Source organism: Archocentrus centrarchus, chromosome 4 (assembly GCF_007364275.1).
Source record: "Archocentrus centrarchus isolate MPI-CPG fArcCen1 chromosome 4, fArcCen1, whole genome shotgun sequence".
In the NCBI taxonomy this organism is placed as follows: Eukaryota; Metazoa; Chordata; class Actinopteri; order Cichliformes; family Cichlidae; genus Archocentrus; species Archocentrus centrarchus.
Genome location: NC_044349.1, coordinates 32,974,995 through 32,997,020, shown reverse-complemented (window position 1 = coordinate 32,997,020; position 22,026 = coordinate 32,974,995). Strand labels below are relative to the sequence as shown.

Sequence of the window (22,026 nt, the reverse complement as noted above, 5' to 3'; positions counted from 1 at the left end):
AAAAAAACCCCAAACAGTTTAAATACTTATAAATCACAACAGATGTCAAAGACAAAAAGCATCAACTGACTATCATTTTAATGAAAGTCTATATACAGGAATCCTTTCAGTCCATTGCGTTTGTGTTCAATTTAAAGCATGTAACCTCTTATTTCAACCCACATTTGTCGTTCATGTCTCTGATCCAGTAAGTGTAATAAAATTTCATTTTGAAAATAATCAAATCTGTTTTATGTAATTGTTTATGAAGAACATAAAAGACTTAACAAGGAAAGGTCATAAATTAGTCTAATTATCACAGCTTTTTTGTTTGGAACAATGAGTCATTATTGCTTTGCATACCCACAAACACGACACATTAATGTGATTAACTCAGTGAGGCTTGACATTTTTGTTCCATAAATCTCTATATTCTGCTCTCACCAGGGTCTCTCTACCTCCAGCACTGTCAGAAAAGCTCAAACCTAGCCCATGATTCCTGTTCATTTTGCTCCCCTCATAATGAAATCAGGTAATAAGAGCATGGAAGCAGAGCAAGAGCTTGTATACACTGCAGGACTACCAGAAACTCCTGCAGAGATGGGGCACCGCTATTCATAAGGTATACCTATGCCAGAGACTGCTAACACACATTCTCTCCCTCTCCCTCGCTTGATTAAGACCAGATGTGTGTGTTGGGAAATAGCTAAGATGAGAGACAGCAAGGCCGCCAGAGCCACAATAAATTCGTGGAACGGCTAATGAATAAAACAACAGTGGATTAAATGTGCCATAGCTAAAAATAATTTGATTAAAAATCTGAATTGGCGGCCAAATTGTTAGAGGCCATGCTGGAGACAGCTGTATCTTTATTTGAGCTCTGGTGTGTAAGACCACATTTTCCCCCCTAATGAGTCTCTACAAGACTTCGATTGAGGTCTTTTTATGGGGATTTCTGGGCAAAGCTTGAGGTCTGATAAATCAGTTGTCATCACATCTGATTGCCTGTTTAAAATGTCTTAAACTTTGTGACTCTGTTTAGTCAGGTTCAGTCAGGGTCAATTCAAAGTCAAAACACACTCCTGCTCAGTCAATAACCTGCATGTATCAGCAAGTGTCTCCAGTTCCTTGTCAGTTTCATTAATCACACAAGGAAGGCACAAGCCTTTTTGGGACCCTGTGCAGGAGATGCTACAGAGAGGCTCCTGCACAGGTCTGCAGCCGTGCAGTCCTCCAAAAAGCCAACAGTATGTAGACTGTTGGCAATGACATTATCCATTATATAGGATTGGTTGAAAGATTGACTTGAATAGGAAAGGGAACACAATGGAGCTCAAGAAGAAAGAAGTACAAAAAACTAAAGATAAAAAAGTACAAAGATTAAGAAAAAGCATTCAGGAGAAGCACAGGCAATGACTGCAGGTTCCATTATTTTTAACATTCTGTTTCAATTTACTAAAAAGAAGTTCACAACGTTGTGAGAACCAGTCCACAAAAATCAAAAACCTTACCTAATTTAATTATGGCTGATCTCTCATTCAAGATCATGACCAGACAGCTTCCAGTCTGGATGCCATTTTTAAATTGGTCCTTGGAAGTCCTGTTCTGACCACTTACGCTGTGTGCCATCATAAACCTCTTCTGTAAGAAGCAAACATCATCTTCTGTCATAAATTACCAAAATTTTTTGTGGAGGAAGAGAGGTGGTGAGCTGGATCTCTGACTCAAGCTGGCATTTTATGAAATGGTTTAATCATACATCCCCATATATTTACATCAAGATGGTGAGGCATAGGAAGATCAGAGCCAGTAGGCATCAAACTAAATGTGATCTAATTTTTCTTTTGGTTTGTTTTATACTGAGATTGATTTCACCCAGCAACCTCAGTTGCTGCTTGTTTCTAGGTTTCTATGCCTTCAATTTTGTATTTATAACTAAAATTTATGTATTGGGTTGAGATCAGGTGACTAACTTGGCCACTGACGAGTATCATACTCCTTTACCTTGAGAAATTCTTGGGTTGGTTTTGCAATATGCTTTGGACCATTACCCATTTGCACTGTAAAACTGGCATAATCTGAGAGTTTAGTTCTGTGCAGAATCCATGTCTATGCCATCTATGTCTATCAGCAATCACATCACCAACACTAGTGGCCAAATTTCACTGGTAGCCATATATGACTATTCTATAACATTGCCACCGCCACCACCACCGCCATATTTGACAGATGATGTTTCAGATCATGAACTGCTTCCCTCCTTCTTCATGAATCTCCCCCCCAAGGATGTGTAAAAATCCTTGTAATTCCTAAAAGTTAATGCAATACTTTTGTTAAACCCAGTGAATTAAAGCTGAAGTTCTGCATATCAGTCATACACTGCCTGGCCAAAAAAAATGTCTCCACCAAAACAAAAGGTCACACACTAATATTTCGTTGGACCGCCTTTAGCTTTGATTACAGCATGCATTCACTGTGGCATTGTTTCAATAAGCTTCTGCAGTGTCACAAGATTTATTTCCATCCAGTGTTGCATTCATTTTTCATCAAGATCTTGCAGTGATGATGGCAGATTCCGACCACTGCACAAAGCCTTCTCCAACACATCCCAAAGATTCTCAATGGGGTTGAGATCTGGACTCTATGGTGGCCAATCCATGTGTGAAAATGATGTCCCATGCTCCCAGAACCACTCTTTCACAATTCAAGCCAATGAATCCTGGCATTATCATCTTGGAACATGCCCGTGCCATCAGGGAAGAAAAAATCCATTGATGAAATAACCTGGTCATTCATTATATTCAGGTAGTCAGCTGACCTTATTGTTTGAGCACATAATGTTGATGAACCTAGACCTGACCAACTGCAGCAACCCCAGATCATAGCACTGCCCCCACAGGCTTGTACAGTAGGCACTAGGCATGATGGGTACATCACTCCACCTACCTCCCTTCTTACCCTGATGCGCCCATCACTCTGGAACAGGGTAAATCTGGACTCATCAGACCACATGACCTTCTTCCATTGCTCCAGAGTCCAATCTTTATGCTCCCTAGCAAGTTGAAGCCTTTTTTTCCAGTTAGTCTCACTGATTAGTGGTTTTCTTAAGGCTACACAGCTGTTCAGTCCCAATCCCTTGAGTGCCCTTTGCATTGTGCATGTGGAAATGCTCTTACTTTCACTATTAAACGTAGCCCTGAGTGCTACTGTTGTTTTTCTTTGATTTGATTTCACCAAACGTTTAAGTGATCGCCGATCACGATCGTTCAGGTTTTTTTTCCAGCCACATTTCTTCCTCGAAGATGATGGTTCCCCACTATCCTTCCAGTTTTTAATAATGCGTTGGACAGTTCTTAACCCAATTTTAGTAGTTTCTGCAATCCCCCTTTGATGTTTTCTTTGCTTGATGCATGCCAATAATTTAACCCTTCTCAAACAGACTGACATCTTTTCCACGACCACGTGATGTGTCTTTTGACATGGTTGTTTAAAAAATGAGAAGCAACTCAGTGCACCAGTTGGGGTTATATAACTTGTTGCCAGCTCAAACATAATCGTCCATGCAATAATTATCCAATAGGCAGCTCGTACCTATTTGCTTAGTTAAATCCAGCTGACAACTTTTTCTTTTTTTTTGGCCAGGCAGTATATATTAATTGCTGGATTTAAAATCCATTGTGGTGGTGGACCGATGCAAAATCACAAAAAAACATGTCATTGTCCAACAACTTATGATAAATTGACTAGTTCTTATATAGTGCTTTTCTACTCTAATTGAGCACTCACTGTTCATATACAACACATTTGCATTCACCCATTCATACAAGCGCTTCCATGTATATCTAAGCTAAGTGCTTACTGTCTAACATTCACACACATTCATACTCCAACACTTGCGTCAGAGAGCAACTTGGGGTTCAGTATCTTGCCCACTTTGGCACGCAGCCCGGAGCAGCCAGGAATCGAACCGCTAACCTTCCGATTAGTAGGTGACCTGCGCTACCTCCTGAGCCACAACAACAGTTATGAACCTAACTGTAGTGCTGCTAAAGATTGATAGTGTAAATGTTGTAACTGTCATGCATACTGGAGTATATTCCATGACTGGTTCACATATAAGTTCTAGACAGACTTCTTCTAAATGTAACCTGTAAATTACAGTTCCCCCAAATGTATGTATTTGTTAGCTATAACATAATGGCCATGAAAGAAATGGTTGTTTACTATACAGGTTTTCACTTCCAGTGTGCACACAGAAATGTAGCTCAGATATAATTTATGTTTTTGCTTTTGTTTTCATTTTCATTAAAGAAATATTTTCTGGGATGTTTCAACCAGAGTTGCAAGGAGAAAAAAAAATCTGAATTTCTTTTTATTTGCTTTGCAAAAATGAACAATAAAAAAGTTAATGACCTTTAAAATTATTTCAGGGGCTGTTATTTTGATTAAGTAGAGAAATAGCTTCATTAAGTAGCCAAGTGTAAAGGTTTTGCAGAATTCTTTGCCTTGTTTTCCACCCAAATTGTCCTTAATTAGTCACGTATGCACTAACTTCAGATTAATGTCCTCTTGCTGTGTCATAGACTGGAAGACCTTTCTCAGGTTCTGGGAAAACCTTGACACATGTGGACAACAGATCTGAAAGGGTGAACTTCTGAACTGACTAGAGTCATTCTGGTAACCTCCCTTCTCTTCTATCAGTATCACCCATTCCTACAAGCGATTTAGATGCTTCCTCCAACTCTAACCTTGATCTGCCTCCACAGGTCATCTCAGTAATGAGCCATGTGGTCCTTCTGACTCTCACTAATCAGCTATCCAAGGCTGTCTCATCATCAGCCTAGTGCTGCAGCAGCAAAACATACTCTGAGCCCAAAGTGGTTCTCTCTTTGCCATCTGGCCTCCATGCCTGGCTCTGTCTCCACTCTGCCGGCGATTTATGCCCTCCTGAGGTGTTTTGCCTTTTAACTTTCACATAATTGGCCCCCAGATGCAAAAAAGATGTGGAGGCCAGTTTTTATTAGTTGCCAAGCAGGGGTCATTGTTTTTACACCACTTTGGCTCCTCAGCAATGACAAGGGAAAGACATTCTTTACATTGATTGAAAGAAAAAGGAAGCCTGTGCTATGTCATATTCAGACCATAATGAGTACAGTAAAGCAATTAAAACTAATCATCTGAACCTAGAGATTTGCAGCACAGTCCTGAAATTCCTTTCTTATTCGGCTCCCAGTCAACAGACCCCTGCATTCACCTTCACCATGACTCACTTACAATGATATGCCTGCTATTAATTTGTATTTAGAGTTTTATTACAATATTCATATAAGGAGTTTTAGAATTTAGAGTTTTATTATTATATTCATATGAAAAATGAAAGATGTGAAGGAATAAAGTAGTTAACAATTTTCTACATTGTTGCAAATGTCTGATTGAACATCTAAAATCTTTTTCGAGAGCAATCCTAGCAAGTGAAACAGATCCATAAATGTTTGGAGAAGTACAAAATTTTCACTAAATTGCTTACCTTTGTATAACACTGATTTGAAATGTAGCAATTTGGGGGATTTAGCATTAATTCACTTAATTTGTTTAGGAAAACTAACTTTTTTAGGAATTACTGTGGTTTGTTTCATAGCCCCTTGTAGTTTCATGCTTAACAGTCCCACATATCTTCAAATCCTCCTCCATCAGTCCCATACCCAAGAAACCAGATGCATCCACCCTGATCGACTTCAGACCAGTGGCGCTCACACCAGTCGACATGAAATGTTTAGAAAAGCTGGTGCTCAAATATCTCAACTCCATGGTGCCAAAAACTGTGGACTCCTTCAATTTGCTTATCATCCAAATAGATCAGTGGACAATGTGGTAGCCATAGCCATAGCACTCCACCACACCCTCCAACACCTGGACCACAGCAGAATGTATGTCAGGATGCTTTTCCTCGACTACACCTCTGCCTTCAATACCATCCGACTAGGAAAACTGATTAGTAAACTGTCCGACCTGGGGGTACCAACCGCCGCCTGCAACTGGGTTCTGTATTTCCTCACAGACAGATGGACGATGCAACCATCCTGTGCCTCATCAAGGGTGGGGACAAGACTGGGTACAGGGCGGTGGTCAACAGCACACTTGCCTGTGAAGAAGAAAACAATTTCATCCTCAGTGTAGAAAAGAGAACAGAAATCATCACTGACTTCAGGAAGAAAGCCCCTCAACTGCACCCCCTCACCATCTCACAAGTTCCTCTGCCTGTGCTGTCACTGTGAAAAAGGCCCAGAAGTGGCTGCACATCATCAGACTGCTCAAGAAGGCTGGGCTGAGCTGCTGCCCCCTCTCACAAGCCTACAAGGGTCTGGTGGAGAGCATCCTCACCACTGGCATCTTAGTGTGGTATGGCAACATCACTCAGGCAGAGAGGAAGGCTCTCCATAGAGTAGTAAAAACTGCTTAAATAGTTATCAGGACTAAACTTCCATCGATGGACACAATTTACACACAATGCACAAAGAGGATGCAGCACATCATGGTTAATTTCCAACTATATTAAGTTAATGTTGAATAAAACTATCCAGTTATGATGCTTAACTTTAATTTCAGGAGTTTGCTCATCACAGGAGCACTTCCGCCCTTTGTTGGTCTGTGTAGTAGACTGGTAGGAAAATAAACAAAATTTTGAAGTTTAAGCTTATGTATATTGATTCATTCATCAACCAAACTTAAATTAATATTTATCATGTTAAATATTTAAATGTGATTACAATGCTATTAATTTCGATTAATTAATTACAAAGCTCCTAATTAATTAGATTAACTTTTTCAATCGAGTCCCACCCCTAATATATACACACACAAAAATTGACCAAATATATATATATATATATATATATATATATATATATATATATATATATATATATATATATATATATATATATATATTATATTTTTTATATTTTTTGCACTTTTGCTCGAGAACTCTGCACAAGAATTCCTATGTACCCAAACCTTGCGTGTGTATAAATGCAAAATAAAGTCTCTTGAATCTTTAATTTTGAACAGTGATAATCACGGCACCACCCATTTTTCCAGTATGCTTTGGGTCACAATTCAGCCATAATTTGAAGCTCCTTCAAGACTTTTTTCAGTATTTGGCTAATCTGAGCAGAATATAGTGCTTTACACTTCAGAATTCATCATGCTACTTCTATCAGCACTCATCGTCAGTATATACTAGCAACCATGTATGGTCTTTATTGGCTTCCACTGACACGCCCTTCCATCATACTGCCTCTGTCATTAAAGAATATTGTTCCAGAACTGGTCTGGGTTTTTAGATCTAGCCAAGTCTAATCTGGCTTAGGTCAAATCTGTATTTGGATTCATAAAGGCATCTCATGACTGTAGATACATCACTGAACATGTTCTTTATTTGGTGAGATTTTTTCAGGAGAATTGTTTTCACAGAGAAAAGAAACCTGCAACCACTTTAGTTGTCTTTCATGGTGTTGCTGTTGTTTGCCGTGAGAGAAACCACACAAGAGTCTTTAGGATTTAGTCCCGCTGATCTTGTGTTCGGTCACGTGGTACGTGGACCTCTGCGTCTCCTTAGAGAAAAGTGGTTGTCGGAGACTCCTCAAGCCCAACATAACGTGTTGGACTATGTTAGTAACTTTAGGGAGAAGCTCCACCATGCCTGCCAGTTAGCGCAGGAGAATTTAGCTCATGCCCAACATAAGATGAAGGTCTTATGTTGGGCAATCAAGCAACACGCGTATCGCATTAACTCTGCTAAGCGTACGATCATGCAGCAGGAGGTAGAATATTTGGTCAAACACGGACTGGCAATTCCCAGTGCTAGTGCTTGGAGTTCTCCCTGTGTTCTGGTTCCAAAACCTGACGACACCTCTCGTTTTTGTAATGATTACCGGAAAGTGAATGCGATCACAAAACCGGACTCTTTTCCTCTTCCGAGGATGGATGACTGTATCGATCGGGTTGGTGCAGCCCAATACGTAACTAAACTTGACCTGTTAAAAGGTTATTGGCAAGTGCCGCTGACTCCACGAGCCTCAGATATTTCTGCTTTTGTGACCCCCGATCATTTTTTACAGTACACAGTAATGCCGTTTGGGCTGCGGAACGCACCTGCTACGTTTCAGCGCTTAATGGATAAAGTACTGGCCGGAGTTTGTGGTTGTGAGGCGTACTTGGATGATGTTGTGGTTTATTCATCTACTTGGTCTGACCATTTAGAAACCCTAACCCTTGTGTTTAATCGTCTTCAGGAAGCCTCACTCACATTAAACTTGGCTAAATGTGAATTTGGAAAAGCGACCATTACTTATCTGGGGAAGCAAGTGGGCCATGGTCAGGTGCGACCCGTAACAGCCAAAGTACAGGCTATTCTCGACTTCCCTGTTCCGCAGACAAAAAAAACGCTAAGGCGATTTCTCGGAATGTGCGGATATTACAGAGGTTTTTGTAAGAACTTTTCTAGTGTGGTGGCTCCCCTTACTGCGCTGGTGAGCCCTCTAAAACCATTTGTATGGACATCCGCGTGTCAGTCTGCTTTTGATTCTGCAAAGACCCTGTTATGTGGATCGCCGGTCCTTGTCGCTCCAAATCCGGCGCTTCCTTTTAAGTTGGACGTTGATGCCAGCGCCTGTGGTGCAGGAGCCGTTCTTCTACAGGAAGATACACAGGGGGTGGATCATCCTGTCTGCTATTTCTCAAAAAAATTTAACAAACACCAGTTAAATTACAGCACAATTGAGAAAGAAGCGCTTGCAATGATCCTAGCGCTCCAGCATTTTGAGGTTTATGTTGGGTCCAGTGCGGACCCAGTTCAGGTTTTTACTGATCATAACCCCTTGGTGTTTCTGTCCCAGATTCGCAATTCAAACCAACGGCTAATGCGCTGGTCTCTGCTTCTGCAAGATATCAACCTGCAGATTAGCCACAAGAAAGGCACTGAAAATGTTCTGGCAGACGTCTTGTCTAGGAGTTGGAATTAAACGCTGTTTAATTCTTGGTGATGGGGGTGTTACGTCTGTAAGGGTATTGTGTGTGGGTGTGTCTGTTATATGCTAATTTGTCTGTGCAGGTGCTCGGGTTCGATTGGTGCGGTGTGCTCCCGCCTGCTGACGGTTGGCTGCGATAGAGGGACACGCCCTACTTAGGAGGCTGGAGGGACCACGCGGACCCGAGAGCATCATTTGTGTCCCCAAGCGTTCAACCAGCCACCATACTAAACATATGTTCTGTTCCAGAGTGGGTAGGGGTGAGCCGCCAGTTTGTTTCTTCAGTTTTCTCCTGTGTTGTTATAGGTAGGGAGGTAAGCAAGTGTCATTTGTTTTGTTTCTTTTTGGTTTAGGTTAGACGCCGGATCACGGTAGTTTTTAGTTCCCGTTTTGTTTATTGTTTTGGCCTGGGCTCACCCTGATGTGAATCGCTCTGTGTATCTGTCTGTGAACTAATAAAGCTTTGTGTATATATATTTGCATAGACGGTTGTTGTGTGGCTGCTTGGGTCTTGGGGGGCGAATGGTGTTCTCAGTCATGTTGCGCTCCGGGCCCCTAGACGGGTCGTAACACATGGTCTTCCAAACTATTTAGTGTTGTTGAGCACATGAGTGAATTCTTTCTTTTTAGGACTTGACCAAATTGTTGATTCGGTAAGTGCACTATGTGTGTGTGTGTGTGTGTTAAACCTACCAAATTAAAACTGAAATTCTACCCTTCTTGATTTCAAATGTGCTGTACAGATGCAAAAGTACAGAATGGCATCGTTGTCTATACTTTCCAAGGTGATGGTCAAACTGATGATAGAAGTGTGTGAATAATGCACCCCCTAATGATACATTACTATGTTGCTTGGGACAGAGGCAATGATAAAAATATTGAGGGTATTTGTGCAATCATGAAAATGGAGGCCAAAATAGAGTTTACAGTGTATTTGTTGGCCTCAAGGATTTTTTTTCTTTTTCAAATTATGAAATTGAGTCTTATTGTAACCATGGAATATGTGTTGATAATAAATGCTACCACTATCAGTGATCAATTTTGAGTCATTTTAACTCATGAACAACCATAGTGAAACAAAACCAACCTACAGAATGATAGTTGCTGGGATGCCAAATGCTAAAACATTCACACTCCAATGAACACATCAGAGAGCAACTTGGAGCTCAGTATCTTGTCCAAAGACGCTTTAGCATGCAGACTGGAGTAGCCAGGGATTGATCCACCAACCTTCCTGCACCATCCTGCTCAGCTTTAACTCCTGAGTTATAGCCATGAATAAAATAGCTTATTATTATTATTATTATTATTATTATTATTATTATTATTATTATTATTATTATTAATATTATTATTATTATTATTATCTTCTCATTTTGATTTAAGATTTGTTTGGGGGAGTTTATTTTTTTGTTTTTTTATTCAGGCGATATGTGCGGCTTCAATTCTGGTCTTTTTGGGGTCCTTGACGTGGCATTAATAAACAAAGATGGCGGAGGCTTCTATGGGTTCGTGGAGTTTTTCTGTGAATTGAAAACTTTTAATCTTAAACAAATAATCGGGGTATTTCCTACATGTGTCTTATGAGTGGAGTTGCAAAATGAGCGGTTGGGCTGGTTTTTCGGATGAGGAGCTGCGGAAGATACAGCAAAAAGGCAAGCTAACCTTTCTTGCTGCTAATGATAGCACAGTACTTCACTCTAATTCAGAACTCTTTTCTGTGGTCACATGTATTTTCAGATTCGGCTGGATCTGCAGGTCCAGTCCGGGGTCGAAAACTGGTTCCAGCCAGTCGGAGTCGGCAGCAGTTGCACCGTGAGAGGGCTCTGCAGTCAAAAGTCCAGAAAAATGCAGGAGCTGGGTCGCTTGTTCTTCCACCAGAGCAACAGCTCACCAAACCGTCGCTGAGGGAAGACTCTCAGGCGGCAGACCCGGCGGAAAGCCCGACTGTCAAACAAGAGGTGCAACAGAAGCCCAATGAAAACCATCAGCCAACAACAGAAGAAGAAAACGCAGTTGTTAAAGAGCTGGATAAACAGGAGGTTGAACTGTTAGTATTTTTTTGTTCTCATATGCACTGTAAAGGTAGGCTGACAAATGTGTTCACAGTATGTGTAATAACAGGGTCACAGCCATGCCCAAAAAAGCCCATGGAAATATACTTATATGTTTTCATTCACTTCACTTCAATTTTATTCATATAGCATCACAACAGTCATTTCAAGGCGCTTTATACTGTAGGCAAAGACCATACACTAATTACAGAGAAAACCCAACAATCAAAATGAGCCCCTGTGAGGAAAAAGTTGGCAAGAGTGGGAAGAAAAACTCCCTCTTAACAGAAAGAACCCCCTCAGAGAGGTGCAGTGATCTGCTGCAACCGGTTGGGGGTGAGGGGAGTGAGACAGGACAAAAGATATGCTGTGGAAGAGAGACAGAGATTAATAATAACTGATGATTAAATGCAGAGTGGTATATAAACACACAGAGAATGAAAAAAGGTGAAGGAAAAAGAAGTACTCAATGTATCATAGGAGCCCTACTGCAACATAACTAAGGGGTCAAGGTCCTCTGATCCAGCGCTAACATTAAGTTTGATTTAAAAGGAAAGTTTTAAGATTAATCTTAAAAATAGAGAGGGTGTTTGTCTCCTGAATTCAAATTAGGAGCTGGTTCCACAGAAGAGGGGCCTGAAAGCTGCTTTTTGTACCATTTTGTGCCACCACAATGGAATTTAAATCAAACAATCAAGATGTGATTCAAGTGCATATTTTCAGCTTGAATTAATAGGGGTTTTACAAACTTTTTTGCATTCACTGTTATAACCACTTTTATACATAGACCCCCATCTTCAGAGACTCAAAAGTAATTGGACATCATTATTTTTAATATTTGGTTAAATATCCCTCAACCTACTTCCAACATGATTTTTTGCACATAGAAATTTGTGGCAATGTTTGAACATGAAAATCTCAAAAACTGTTAAATATAAAAAATGATTAAATATAATAAATTTCCACTGCTATTTCTTGCCATAAAAATGAATCAGAGTCTGTAATTATAATGCATCAAAAAATTCAAGCAGTCCTGTGAAGTCCCATATTTAAACACACACTAATAAAAAAAAAATCCACATTGCAAAAGACAACTAGTGACAATATCTGAATGGTATAGAGTTGTATTTCACAATACTGCAATATAAAACATGTAGAATACTTTTTAATATGAAATTCTTATTCACAGAAATGTAGAACACGCAATTTTATTCCATGTTGGATTGAGCAAATATGATAAGTTGTACCACAAAAACAAAATTATCAGTAATTTCAGTAATCAGTAATATCAGTCCAGAAAGTCTAATACAACATGGAACTCTATAACAGAGAAAATAATTTTGTTAGATATATACGTATTTCTCATTTTCAAGTGCGAAAGTCCTAGAGGAGTCTAGGTAGAGATAGTTTTGGTTTTATAGGTACTAAGAGATATGAAAATTCAACAAGTACCATGGTAAATGTAAAACTGTTTTACATTCAGTTTTGTAGAGCGCAGAGTCACAGCATCAGTCAACAACCCCCTATGAGCAAGCACTTGGTCATAGTGCGTAGGACAAATTCCCTTTTAACTGGAAGATTTACATGAAATCTAAAAAATTGCATAAAAATAAATATAGTAAAGCAAGAGTAATTAAAAATGCAAGGCCAAGTTGCTGTGTCCACATGGTACAGTCACTAGTCGGGTACAAGACCCTCCCTCTAACCCTTATATTTAAAATAAATAAATAAATGAATCCCCACTTGCCCTGTAGACGATCCTTCAGGTTTAGGTCTTCTACCAGAGAAGTGGGAGTTTCAGGGTCCTCCACAGTATCTTAGCTATTCTTATGGCTGTGCTCTTCTGAACAGAGTTCTCAGATGTCGTTCCTGGGATCTGCTGGAGCCATTACCATGGGGATCACTGTTGCCCTCACCCTCCGCATCCTCTCTAGGTCTTCAATCAGCCCTTGGTATTTCCCAAGCTTCTCCTGTTCCTTCTTCCTGATGTTGCTATCACTTGTTATTGCTGCATCTATCACTATGGCCTTCTTCATCTGCTTGTCCACCACTACTAGGACCAATTTGTCCCTCTGTATCTGGAAGACCCACAGGGTCTTAGCTCGGTAAAGACCTCCATTCATTGTGAGGCGTTTTTGTGTCTTGGCATCAATTGTGTCTATCTCGTCATGTGGCCAGCTTATTATTCCAGCTGGGTATCTGATCGGTAGGGCGTATGTATTGATGGCTTGGATCTTATTCCTACCATTCAGCTGGCTTCACAACACCTGTCTTACCTCGTGGGTATCTGTGGCTCAGGAGGTAGAGCAGGTCATCTATTAATTTAGAAGGTTGGTGGTGTGATCCCTGGCTGCTCCGGTCTGCATGCCAGAGTATTCTTGGGCAAGATTCTGAGCCCTGAGTTGCTCCCGATGCACTTATTGGAGTGTGATTTTATGCGGGAATGTTAAATAGAAAACACTTAGATGTTGTGTGAACGTGCTTGTAGAGATGGTCAAGTGGAAAATGTTCTAAAAATGTTATGATTGGAATTATCCCTTTGTTAAATCTGTGGAATTAAAGCTGAAGCTCTGCACTTTAATCACATATTGATTGTTAAAATCCACTGTGAGAGAAATCTACAAAAATTGTGTATTTTTCCACAAAATTATGGACTTAAATATAGATTTATATGTTTGTTTTCTAGAAGTAATGGTATGTTGGATCTTGCACATATTCACAGTCTACCTGAGAGAAAAACCAAAGTTCTTATTTCACAATGTGTAGCTCCTCTTTACCCTCCTCTCTTGAGGGATGCACAGTGCTCATCACTGCCTTATCAATGCTTTGTCAGTGTTCTGGTGGAACATAGCAGTAATGGTTGCAGAAAATAGACTTCTGTGCTCCTTCATAAATATTTAATTGGAAATCACTGATTGATGATGTACAATTCAGTTAATAGATTTTGTTCTTTTCAATTTCTGAATAATTTAAATGGGTGAATTTAATTAAAGGTTAAAGTGATATTTTTATTCATTAATTTTTTCCTCAAAACCAAAGGCTTTTATAATTGATACCAGAATTTTTAGTTGCATTGTGTCATCAACTACATGAAAACCACCTGTCTAATTACCTTGTTCTGCCAAAGCAGCTCTAAGGACTGCTATCAGTTCTGCTTATAGGTCCACAGTGGACACAGGACTTTTTCTGTCACCATAACAGCAGCAGCAGATCTGTGGGTTTACCAAATAAAGCCTCTATGGAAAAGGCTTCTTCCACCGTGTGATCAGATTGAGATCTGAGGCAGTGAAAACATTGGGTTCTTTGTCCTGCTTCTTTGGCTCTTCCTGAGTACTTTTTGCAGTATAGGTGGTGAATTTTCTTGCAGGAGCAGGTCCCTGATGTTAGGGAGTGCTGTTGTCAAGGAGGGGGCTTGGTTGGGAGCAGGGTTATAATAGTTTTGGATTTTACATTATCGTTTAGTTTCAGTTAGTTTTTACTTTTTTTCTCTAATTCAGTTAGTTTTAATTAGTTCTCAGAGTGGTTTTGCTTGTTTTTATTAGTTTTTAGTTTAGGTTTAATGCTTAGTTTTAGTTTAGTTTTGTTAGTTTCAGTATTAGTTTTAGTATTTTCATACTTTGTCAGGTGCAAGATTCAATGCGCAAAAGTGACTAATGTGTAATAAAAACTCAACAAAAGATACCATAAAGAAATATATTCAACAACCAACGGTTCACAAGACAGAAGCACTACATGCTAAATGTGTAATAATTAGGACACACATGAACATCAACAGGGAGAAACTAAGAAAAACATGAACTCCCAAACTCAATAAATTCTTCAATAAACTCCACAATAAATTCCAGTGTCAGTGCAGTAGATTAACAACACCTACATGTGGTGTTTGACAAAAACAAACTCTTTGAAGGAGTCAAAGGTCAAATCCAGCTGCATCCTGATGTTCACCACCACCCAAAGCTTCTTCTGTTTTGGAGCTAGCTTGGTCAGATGCTCGCTGATTAGACTTGCAGGGTCTTTGCAGCCTCTGTACACAACCTACAGAAGTGTCCGACCTCATGTCCGCATTTATGCTTGTGTAGCTGTGTGTGTTGTGTGTGTTAATTACCTTGTGGTCGTGTGCTGCGGTGCCAGCTGGGACTTTTTTTGGTCCTCGCTCTTTGTGCTCAGTTTTTTGGCTGCAAACATATTTGTCCCTGTTTTTCCACTTCCTTCATTTCCTCACGTCCATTCCGACAGCAGTCTCCCTCCAGGAATTTGCTGACAGTTGTGAGTCCTTATACTGATGCTTTGATTATTATTCCTGATTGTTATTTTCTCACTGATAAAGTAGACGGAAACGCACAAGAACTGAACAGGTTAATCACAGCGTTGCGGCAGCGTGGACCCGCTCTGAACCCGATCGGTTCAGAGCGACTCTGCCGCTTTCTCGTGCACACGCACGCATACCGCGGTCTGCCCGACGGCGCTCCCAGCTTAAACTCGGAGAGCGGAAAAATGATCAATCCACAATAATTTCAGTTAGTTTTAGTTAGTTTTTTAAACTCACAATACAGTTTTAGTTAGTTATCGTTTTTTCCTTTTAATTGTAGTTTTTATTTATTTCAGTTAACGACAATGTTTTTTCAATTTCAGTTTTCGTTATTTCGTTCGTTTTTGTTAACTATAATAACCCTGGTTGGGAGTGTTTTGGTGGGTAGTATGTGTCAAACTGATATCCACATGAGTGATGCATGATACCAGTGGATATCTTTGGCTGTCAGAGCAATCAGATCACATAATGCATGTGATTTGACTGCTGCACAAATTACAGTGTTGTCGGTCTTGTGCACATGTGGCTCACATTTCAGTTAAACATATGCATACATGACAGTTGAGTACCTCAGCGCTGTCCACATCTGAACCAGAAACTTTACAAACATGAATGGGACCCATCAACACAAGGTGGTCAAATCTTACAAAAAAATTAATTTACCAGGCTCACAGTAAAGAGTGCTGTTGTGTTTGTAAATTTAAATGAAATTAAAAATTTGTTTAATGTTTGTTTTCTGTGTGATCAAAGACGGGAAAAGACGCGTCTGGAGCAACTGCAGCAAGAGCAAAAAATAATTGAAGAGAGGAACAAACGCAAGAAAGCTCTGCTGGCAAAAACTATTGCTGAGAAGTAAGTGCATGTTGTTTGGTGATCCGTAGAGTAACAAGTCAGCATGATGGTAAATGAGAGAAATGAGCCTCAGAACTGTGAAGACTAAGGTCAAGGCAAAAAAAAAAAAAAAAAAAAAAAAGATTAAATATGAAATGTTTGTTATTCTCCACAGATCCAAACAGACTCACGCAGAAGCTGTAAAGCTAAAGAGAATCCAGAAGGAGCTGCAGGCCCTCGACGACATGGTGTCTAGTGATATTGGCATCCTGAGAGGAAAGATAGAGCAAGCCAGTTGGGACTACACAGCTGCAAGGTATGGAAAAAATATTAAAGTGTCAGTAAGTATTTTTTCACAGCAGACCTTTTAATTGGTTACAATATCAAAAGCAAGTGGTCCACTCAGATTAGTTCGTTAATACCTAACATTAGAATGCATCTAGATGTGCATGTCAGTTGTGCTTAAACTCCCCTCACTAGAGACAGATATTGATAATATTTCAATGCAAATGACAACCTTAAATGCTGAAAAATAAACTTGGAAGTGCTAATACTGCAATTTCTCTTGGTGACACTTGAGGCTGGCTCCATAGACTCCCATGCTAAAATCCCCAGCTTTACAGGAGTAAAAAAAATTGTATGGTACAATGGTACAAATACAGGTTTGCCTCCTACGTTTGGATTTTTGTAAGGTTTAAAGTTCCCACTATGATTAACATGTGTGCCAACATTGACATTTGAAGCCAGTAGCTGTCTGCTAGGCCTTTCTTCTGCTAACTGGAATCACTAAACTTGACCTCTCCACACTTGTTTGTGCTTTTAGCACCTTTGGAAACACTTTTTATTGGATTTATCTGATGACAATAATATAACTTCCTGTGGTGTACAGACCACCCAAGAAATTTGTGCTTCAGTTTTGCTGAGCGAAATTCCAATATTTTATTAGTCAGCACTTATTAGTGTCTGTGAACCTGTGCAGTGAAGCCGTGCAGTTTAAGAAGGCACATTGCTAAATAAGCTCACTAGTGTCACTCCAAGCTTGGTTAGCACTCAACTAAAAATGAGCCCTGATCTCGCAGCAGATGACTGCCCCTCCCTGAGCCTGGTTCTGCTGGAGGTTTCTTCCTGTTAAAAGGGAGTTTTTCCTTCCCACTGTCACCAAGTGCTTGCTCATAGGGGGTTGTTTTGATTGTTAGGCTTTCTATAATTATTGTATGGTCTTTACTGATCAATATAAAGTGCCTTGAGGTGACTGTTGTGATGTGGCGTTATATAAATAAAATTGAATTGAATATTCCTCAGTCATTTTTCTATATTATACAAAGACGAGAATAGAGAAAAAAGCTGTCTGAATGAGCAGTCTGGCTCACATGGATTAAGTTTACTCACACTAATTTCAGTATCTGAAATACTACCCATGTGTAAAGTGAACCACCCTCATTGTAACAGTATATGTATATTGGTAATACAAAATAAAGAAAAGCGTATTTTATCAGTATTGTGAGCTCTGCTTTCACTGTAGGCGGAAAAAAACATCAAGTAACCAATAAAACGGTTTCTTTCATCAGTGTTGCTCCTGGAGCCTGTTTGGGAACTGTTTCTGCTGTCAGTCATATTCCAGAATAGTAACTTTAAAGATGCGTGTGCACACTAAAAGCGATTCACTTGTCATGCTTTGCTTTGAAGCTGCCAGCTGGTCGCTTGCAGACATTCCAGGCTCCGGTTGCTTAGGTAACCCTCTAATGTATTTACGAGCAGGTCATATGTCAATGAACACTGTTCATCACTCTCATTGGTAGGTTCTCCAGTCACTCCCTTGAAAGTTTATTTCGGGTCCCACCCACTGCGAGTTGCCAACAGTTATTTTGCCCATAGTCACTTGCCAAATGTCATTCACTTTCTGTGGTCTCTGGTCTTCACGTTGCTTCCAGTGTGTAAGCAGCTTTAAAGAGCTGTGCTGCTTTTTATTCAGCCTTGTGCTTTTATTTGCAAAAAAATAAGCTCTCACTAGTTTGTACATGCTGCTTTGAAACCATAGAAACACTGCCCCCTAGAGTAACCTCTTTTCTCCACAGCACTTTTTATGCACGTGTTTTGAACCCTTCTAGTGACTCAGATGTGCTGGAGAGTGAAACTCTGTATTCTCCAACCCACAGAGATTAACAGAACAACTGAAAGCATGATTAATCTATTATAAAATACTCCTATATTTCCTGTATCTTGAATCATTGTGATAGTTTATTTTCTCAATATATCCAGTCTTATATGCTGTGATATAATAATTCTGTATTTGACCGTGTTCACGAAGCTGCAGCCTGTTGTGTAGTGACATTAGCCCTGTATCATTACAGATGTTTGTATAACGAAAAGACAAACCCGACCTTCACAAACTCCGTACACTGGTTTCTGTTTTGATTATGCTGATCTATTCAGTTGTTGAGATGTTGCTGAAATGCAACATAATAGCCAGAGGTGAAATTTGATTTTTGAACAGGTTTGGCACAATCTGGTTTGTTACCACGGTGTTTCCAGACTGCATGTGGTGTTCTGTTCTTTGCAGTTAACGCAACATTTCTGTATTCAGACCTTGTGAGAGAATGTGCATCTGCTCTCAGCAGGTTCTGAGCCAATGCCAGTACAGTCAGTTTTAGTACAGTTACTGACTCTGCACTGCACATTAGTTTTTGCATTCATTTGCAACTTTTAGTGCACAGTGTTCTAGACATCATAAATACCAAATGAAGATTTAAAAAAAAAAAAAAAAAACATATGGAGAGATACAACCACTGTCTGAATTGACCTTTATATATATATTTGTTGTAATTTCTGCTGCCCTCTTGCCCAGGTCTCTCTTGAAACAGAGATTTTTAATCCCAATGCTAGATAAATAAAGAATGTTTTGATTCATTGGCAAAATAATAACGTGTCATTTTAATGCATTTTATGTTTGTGCTGTATTGATGCAAATGGTCTGCAGCAAATTATTTTAATATTTTGATCAATGGCTAACCTTTCTAAGCCTGAATACAATTCTTTGTCTTAAAGTCAAGTGTTTGCTATTAAAAATGCTTAAGGTCAAGCTCATCCAATAAACATTTGATTTTGGTTTTTATATTAATCAGATATTTAAGTCTTAATTTTCTGTATTCTCAAATAAATTGGCACAATTTTTTTTCCTTGACAAAATTTTATTTAAAAAAAAAAAAAAGATAAGATGAAGACGTGTCACACAGAGGTAAAACGATCGCAGCAGTCAGACAGCGAGACCAAGGTTGGACTTGTTGAGCCTTGAATTCACTTTCAGAGGCACGGCAGCAGCAGAGAAAGGCGACAAGGGCCAAGTTCCTGTTTGCACACCAGACAAAATCACACCACGGACACAGTGTGACCTTTGGGTTTGAGTGCGAACCTTGACAGAAATTTGTCAACTTCACTCGTGCTCATAAGTGGTTAGAGTCTGACCAAAAGCAGGCGAGAATAAATGAACACATTTCATAAACACTTTGAACATATTTGGTCATAGTGCTTATAACTTGGATCTCTTACAGCAAATATTCAGAATTAAATGAAACACTCCTCTCACAGAGTTTCAGTTATTCATCAAGAAAATTAAGTTCTAAAACATATTTTCCCCATTATTTCTCCACAGAAAGCGCTATGAGAAGGCAGAAGCTGAGTACGTGATCGCTAAGCTGGACCTTCACAGGAAAACAGAGGTGAAGGAACAGCTGACGGAGCACCTCTGTGCCATCATCCAGCAAAATGAGCTCCGCAAAGCCCACAAGCTGGAGGAACTGATGCAGCAGCTACAGCTTCAGGCTAGTGAGGAGGAGGTGGAGCGGCAGAATGAAGTGACAAGGAGAAACTTAGAGGTGCAAAAGGATGAAGAAAAGGGAAATGGATCAGTGGAGTATCAGGAGGTTAAGGTGCAATCAACCAAAAACTGTGGACCTAAAGAGGAAGAGACTGTGACAAAAGAGAGTGGAGGTTCTGCCCAGCCAGAGGGACAGTCAGAGATTGAACATTTAAAGGCAGAACAAGACTGTAAAACACTAGAAAACTGTCTTCAGACTGAATCTGTGGCCTCCTGATGCTCAGAAGAGTGGCACTCTTAAATCTGATTACTGTTAAGGCCAGAGTATATGATTCACATCATTTTTATCATAAAATTAATCACTGAGCTTTTATACACCATTGATGGTAGTGTTATAATCAAAACAAATTTGTACTGTAACTATGACAGCAAAATTTTCCCATTAGCGTAACAGATTCCCTCCCTGCTGCAGAGGTTTTTCCTTTAATTTGTCAGCCTTTTAAGTTTTCTACCTTCCACTAACTGCTACAGAATAATGAGCTTCTGTTTCTCAGGGCCCATCGTTTTCATAGTGATGACCCTGTTTGCTAAAAAAATTATATTCTTATATCACTAAATGTTTTTTCCAAAGAGGAAACATACCAGCCTGCATTATGCTAGGCACAGTTTTAGAGTTACACAGTCACACGCAGGTTGGCGGGTGGGAATTTGGGGTGGGGGGTGTTTACGCCAATATAATATCAGTACCTATTTAGTTTTTTTTTTTTTTTTTAATTAAAACTCTGCACATTTCCACTGTTAAGACAAAAAAGCATCACCAGCAAAACTCTTACCTTTTCAAATACTATAAGCATTGTTTCCAAAAAGGGGGGGGGGGGGGGGGAATGCGCACAAAACAAAGTGAAAAACACTAGGTGTAATGATGGGTGCTGGAATGGGTTTCTCCAGCTTGTTTTTTCAAAGCTCTAAAAAGTTATAGTATGTTACTGCAGGTTTTAGCAGACAGGGGTAGTTAGTCTGAAGAACTCATACCAAAAAGAACATTTAGTCCAATTTGTAGTGTTGTGTAGTTATTTAGATGTTCTTTGATACATTTTTAGGCTGGGTAATTCACACCTTTTTTGGGTCATGTTCACTTGCTGGAGTGTCTTGCACCCTTTAACTTCAATTGTCCGCTTTTATGTTTGTCCTTAAAAAAAATTAATAACAATGCTTCTTCCAAACATGTTTTTGATTGCTGTCTTACTGTGCAGAAAGCCTCTGTTTTATGCGCACGGAGCATTAATCTCCTTCTGTTCTGAATACAAACCATCAGGCCTTATGTTTTGTAGATGAAGCTGTTTGCCGGCGCTGGGCTTGTGTTTCACAAAGCTAAAACTCTTGTCAGTGCACCTCAGGAGCAGCGGGCCTGCTTGGTAAGGGGATATCTGTTAATGTATGTACGATGCTTTCAGCTGCATGTGTTTCTGCATTCTTCCAGCTTTTTTTTTTTTGACAGTGTGTCAAAGAAAATGCATAATCTAATGGAAATGTAAAACCAAAGTCTGATTTATTACTTTGTTTGTTCTGAAAAATGTAAAAAGGCTATTTAAATGGGGTAAAAAAAAATTAAACATGATATTTTAAAGATATACAATCGTGTAATATTTTACTAAAATAAACTTTTAAATGACATATTTCCATTTGTATTTTGTCTTTGCATTTATCTTTTTAGTAGAAAGTTCATTGGTTATCTACAGAACTGAAGCTTACAGTGTGGGAAAGAATTTACACCTTGAGCACTTTGAGTCTCCCATCGCTTTTTCAAAGTTTTTAAAGTGCAGTAAGTGTTTCTGTAAACCACTTTGAGATTTTACAGCGCCCCGGTCACATCTGGCCGTCTGAAGGAGAGACCGTAAAAGCAGCTTTTTAATTAGTCGGAAGGCTGAAGTTCACAGAAGGAGCGTGACCAGTGTCCGTCTGTCCCTGTAGAACCTCCAGGGTCAACGTTTTATGTCCCCATCAGCAAAA

At 39.6% G+C, this 22,026-nt stretch overlaps 1 protein-coding gene and 1 non-coding gene across 2 annotated transcripts; one reads left to right on the top strand and one right to left on the bottom strand.

The window, feature by feature from the left end:
* Positions 1-10,477: 10,477 nt before the first annotated feature.
* Positions 10,478-21,690, top strand: gorab (golgin, rab6-interacting). The gene is made up of 5 exons (XM_030728231.1): positions 10,478-10,663; positions 10,749-11,058; positions 16,122-16,223; positions 16,378-16,518; positions 19,852-21,690. Exons 1-5 carry the CDS (start codon positions 10,609-10,611, stop codon positions 20,291-20,293), a joined length of 1,050 nt encoding a protein of 349 aa, XP_030584091.1. The 5' UTR covers positions 10,478-10,608; the 3' UTR covers positions 20,294-21,690.
* LOC115779671 (small nucleolar RNA SNORA68) lies at positions 19,479-19,610 on the bottom strand. Its single transcript, XR_004019922.1, has one exon. It is a non-coding gene; the product is annotated as a small nucleolar RNA SNORA68 (small nucleolar RNA).
* Positions 21,691-22,026: the final 336 nt, after the last annotated feature.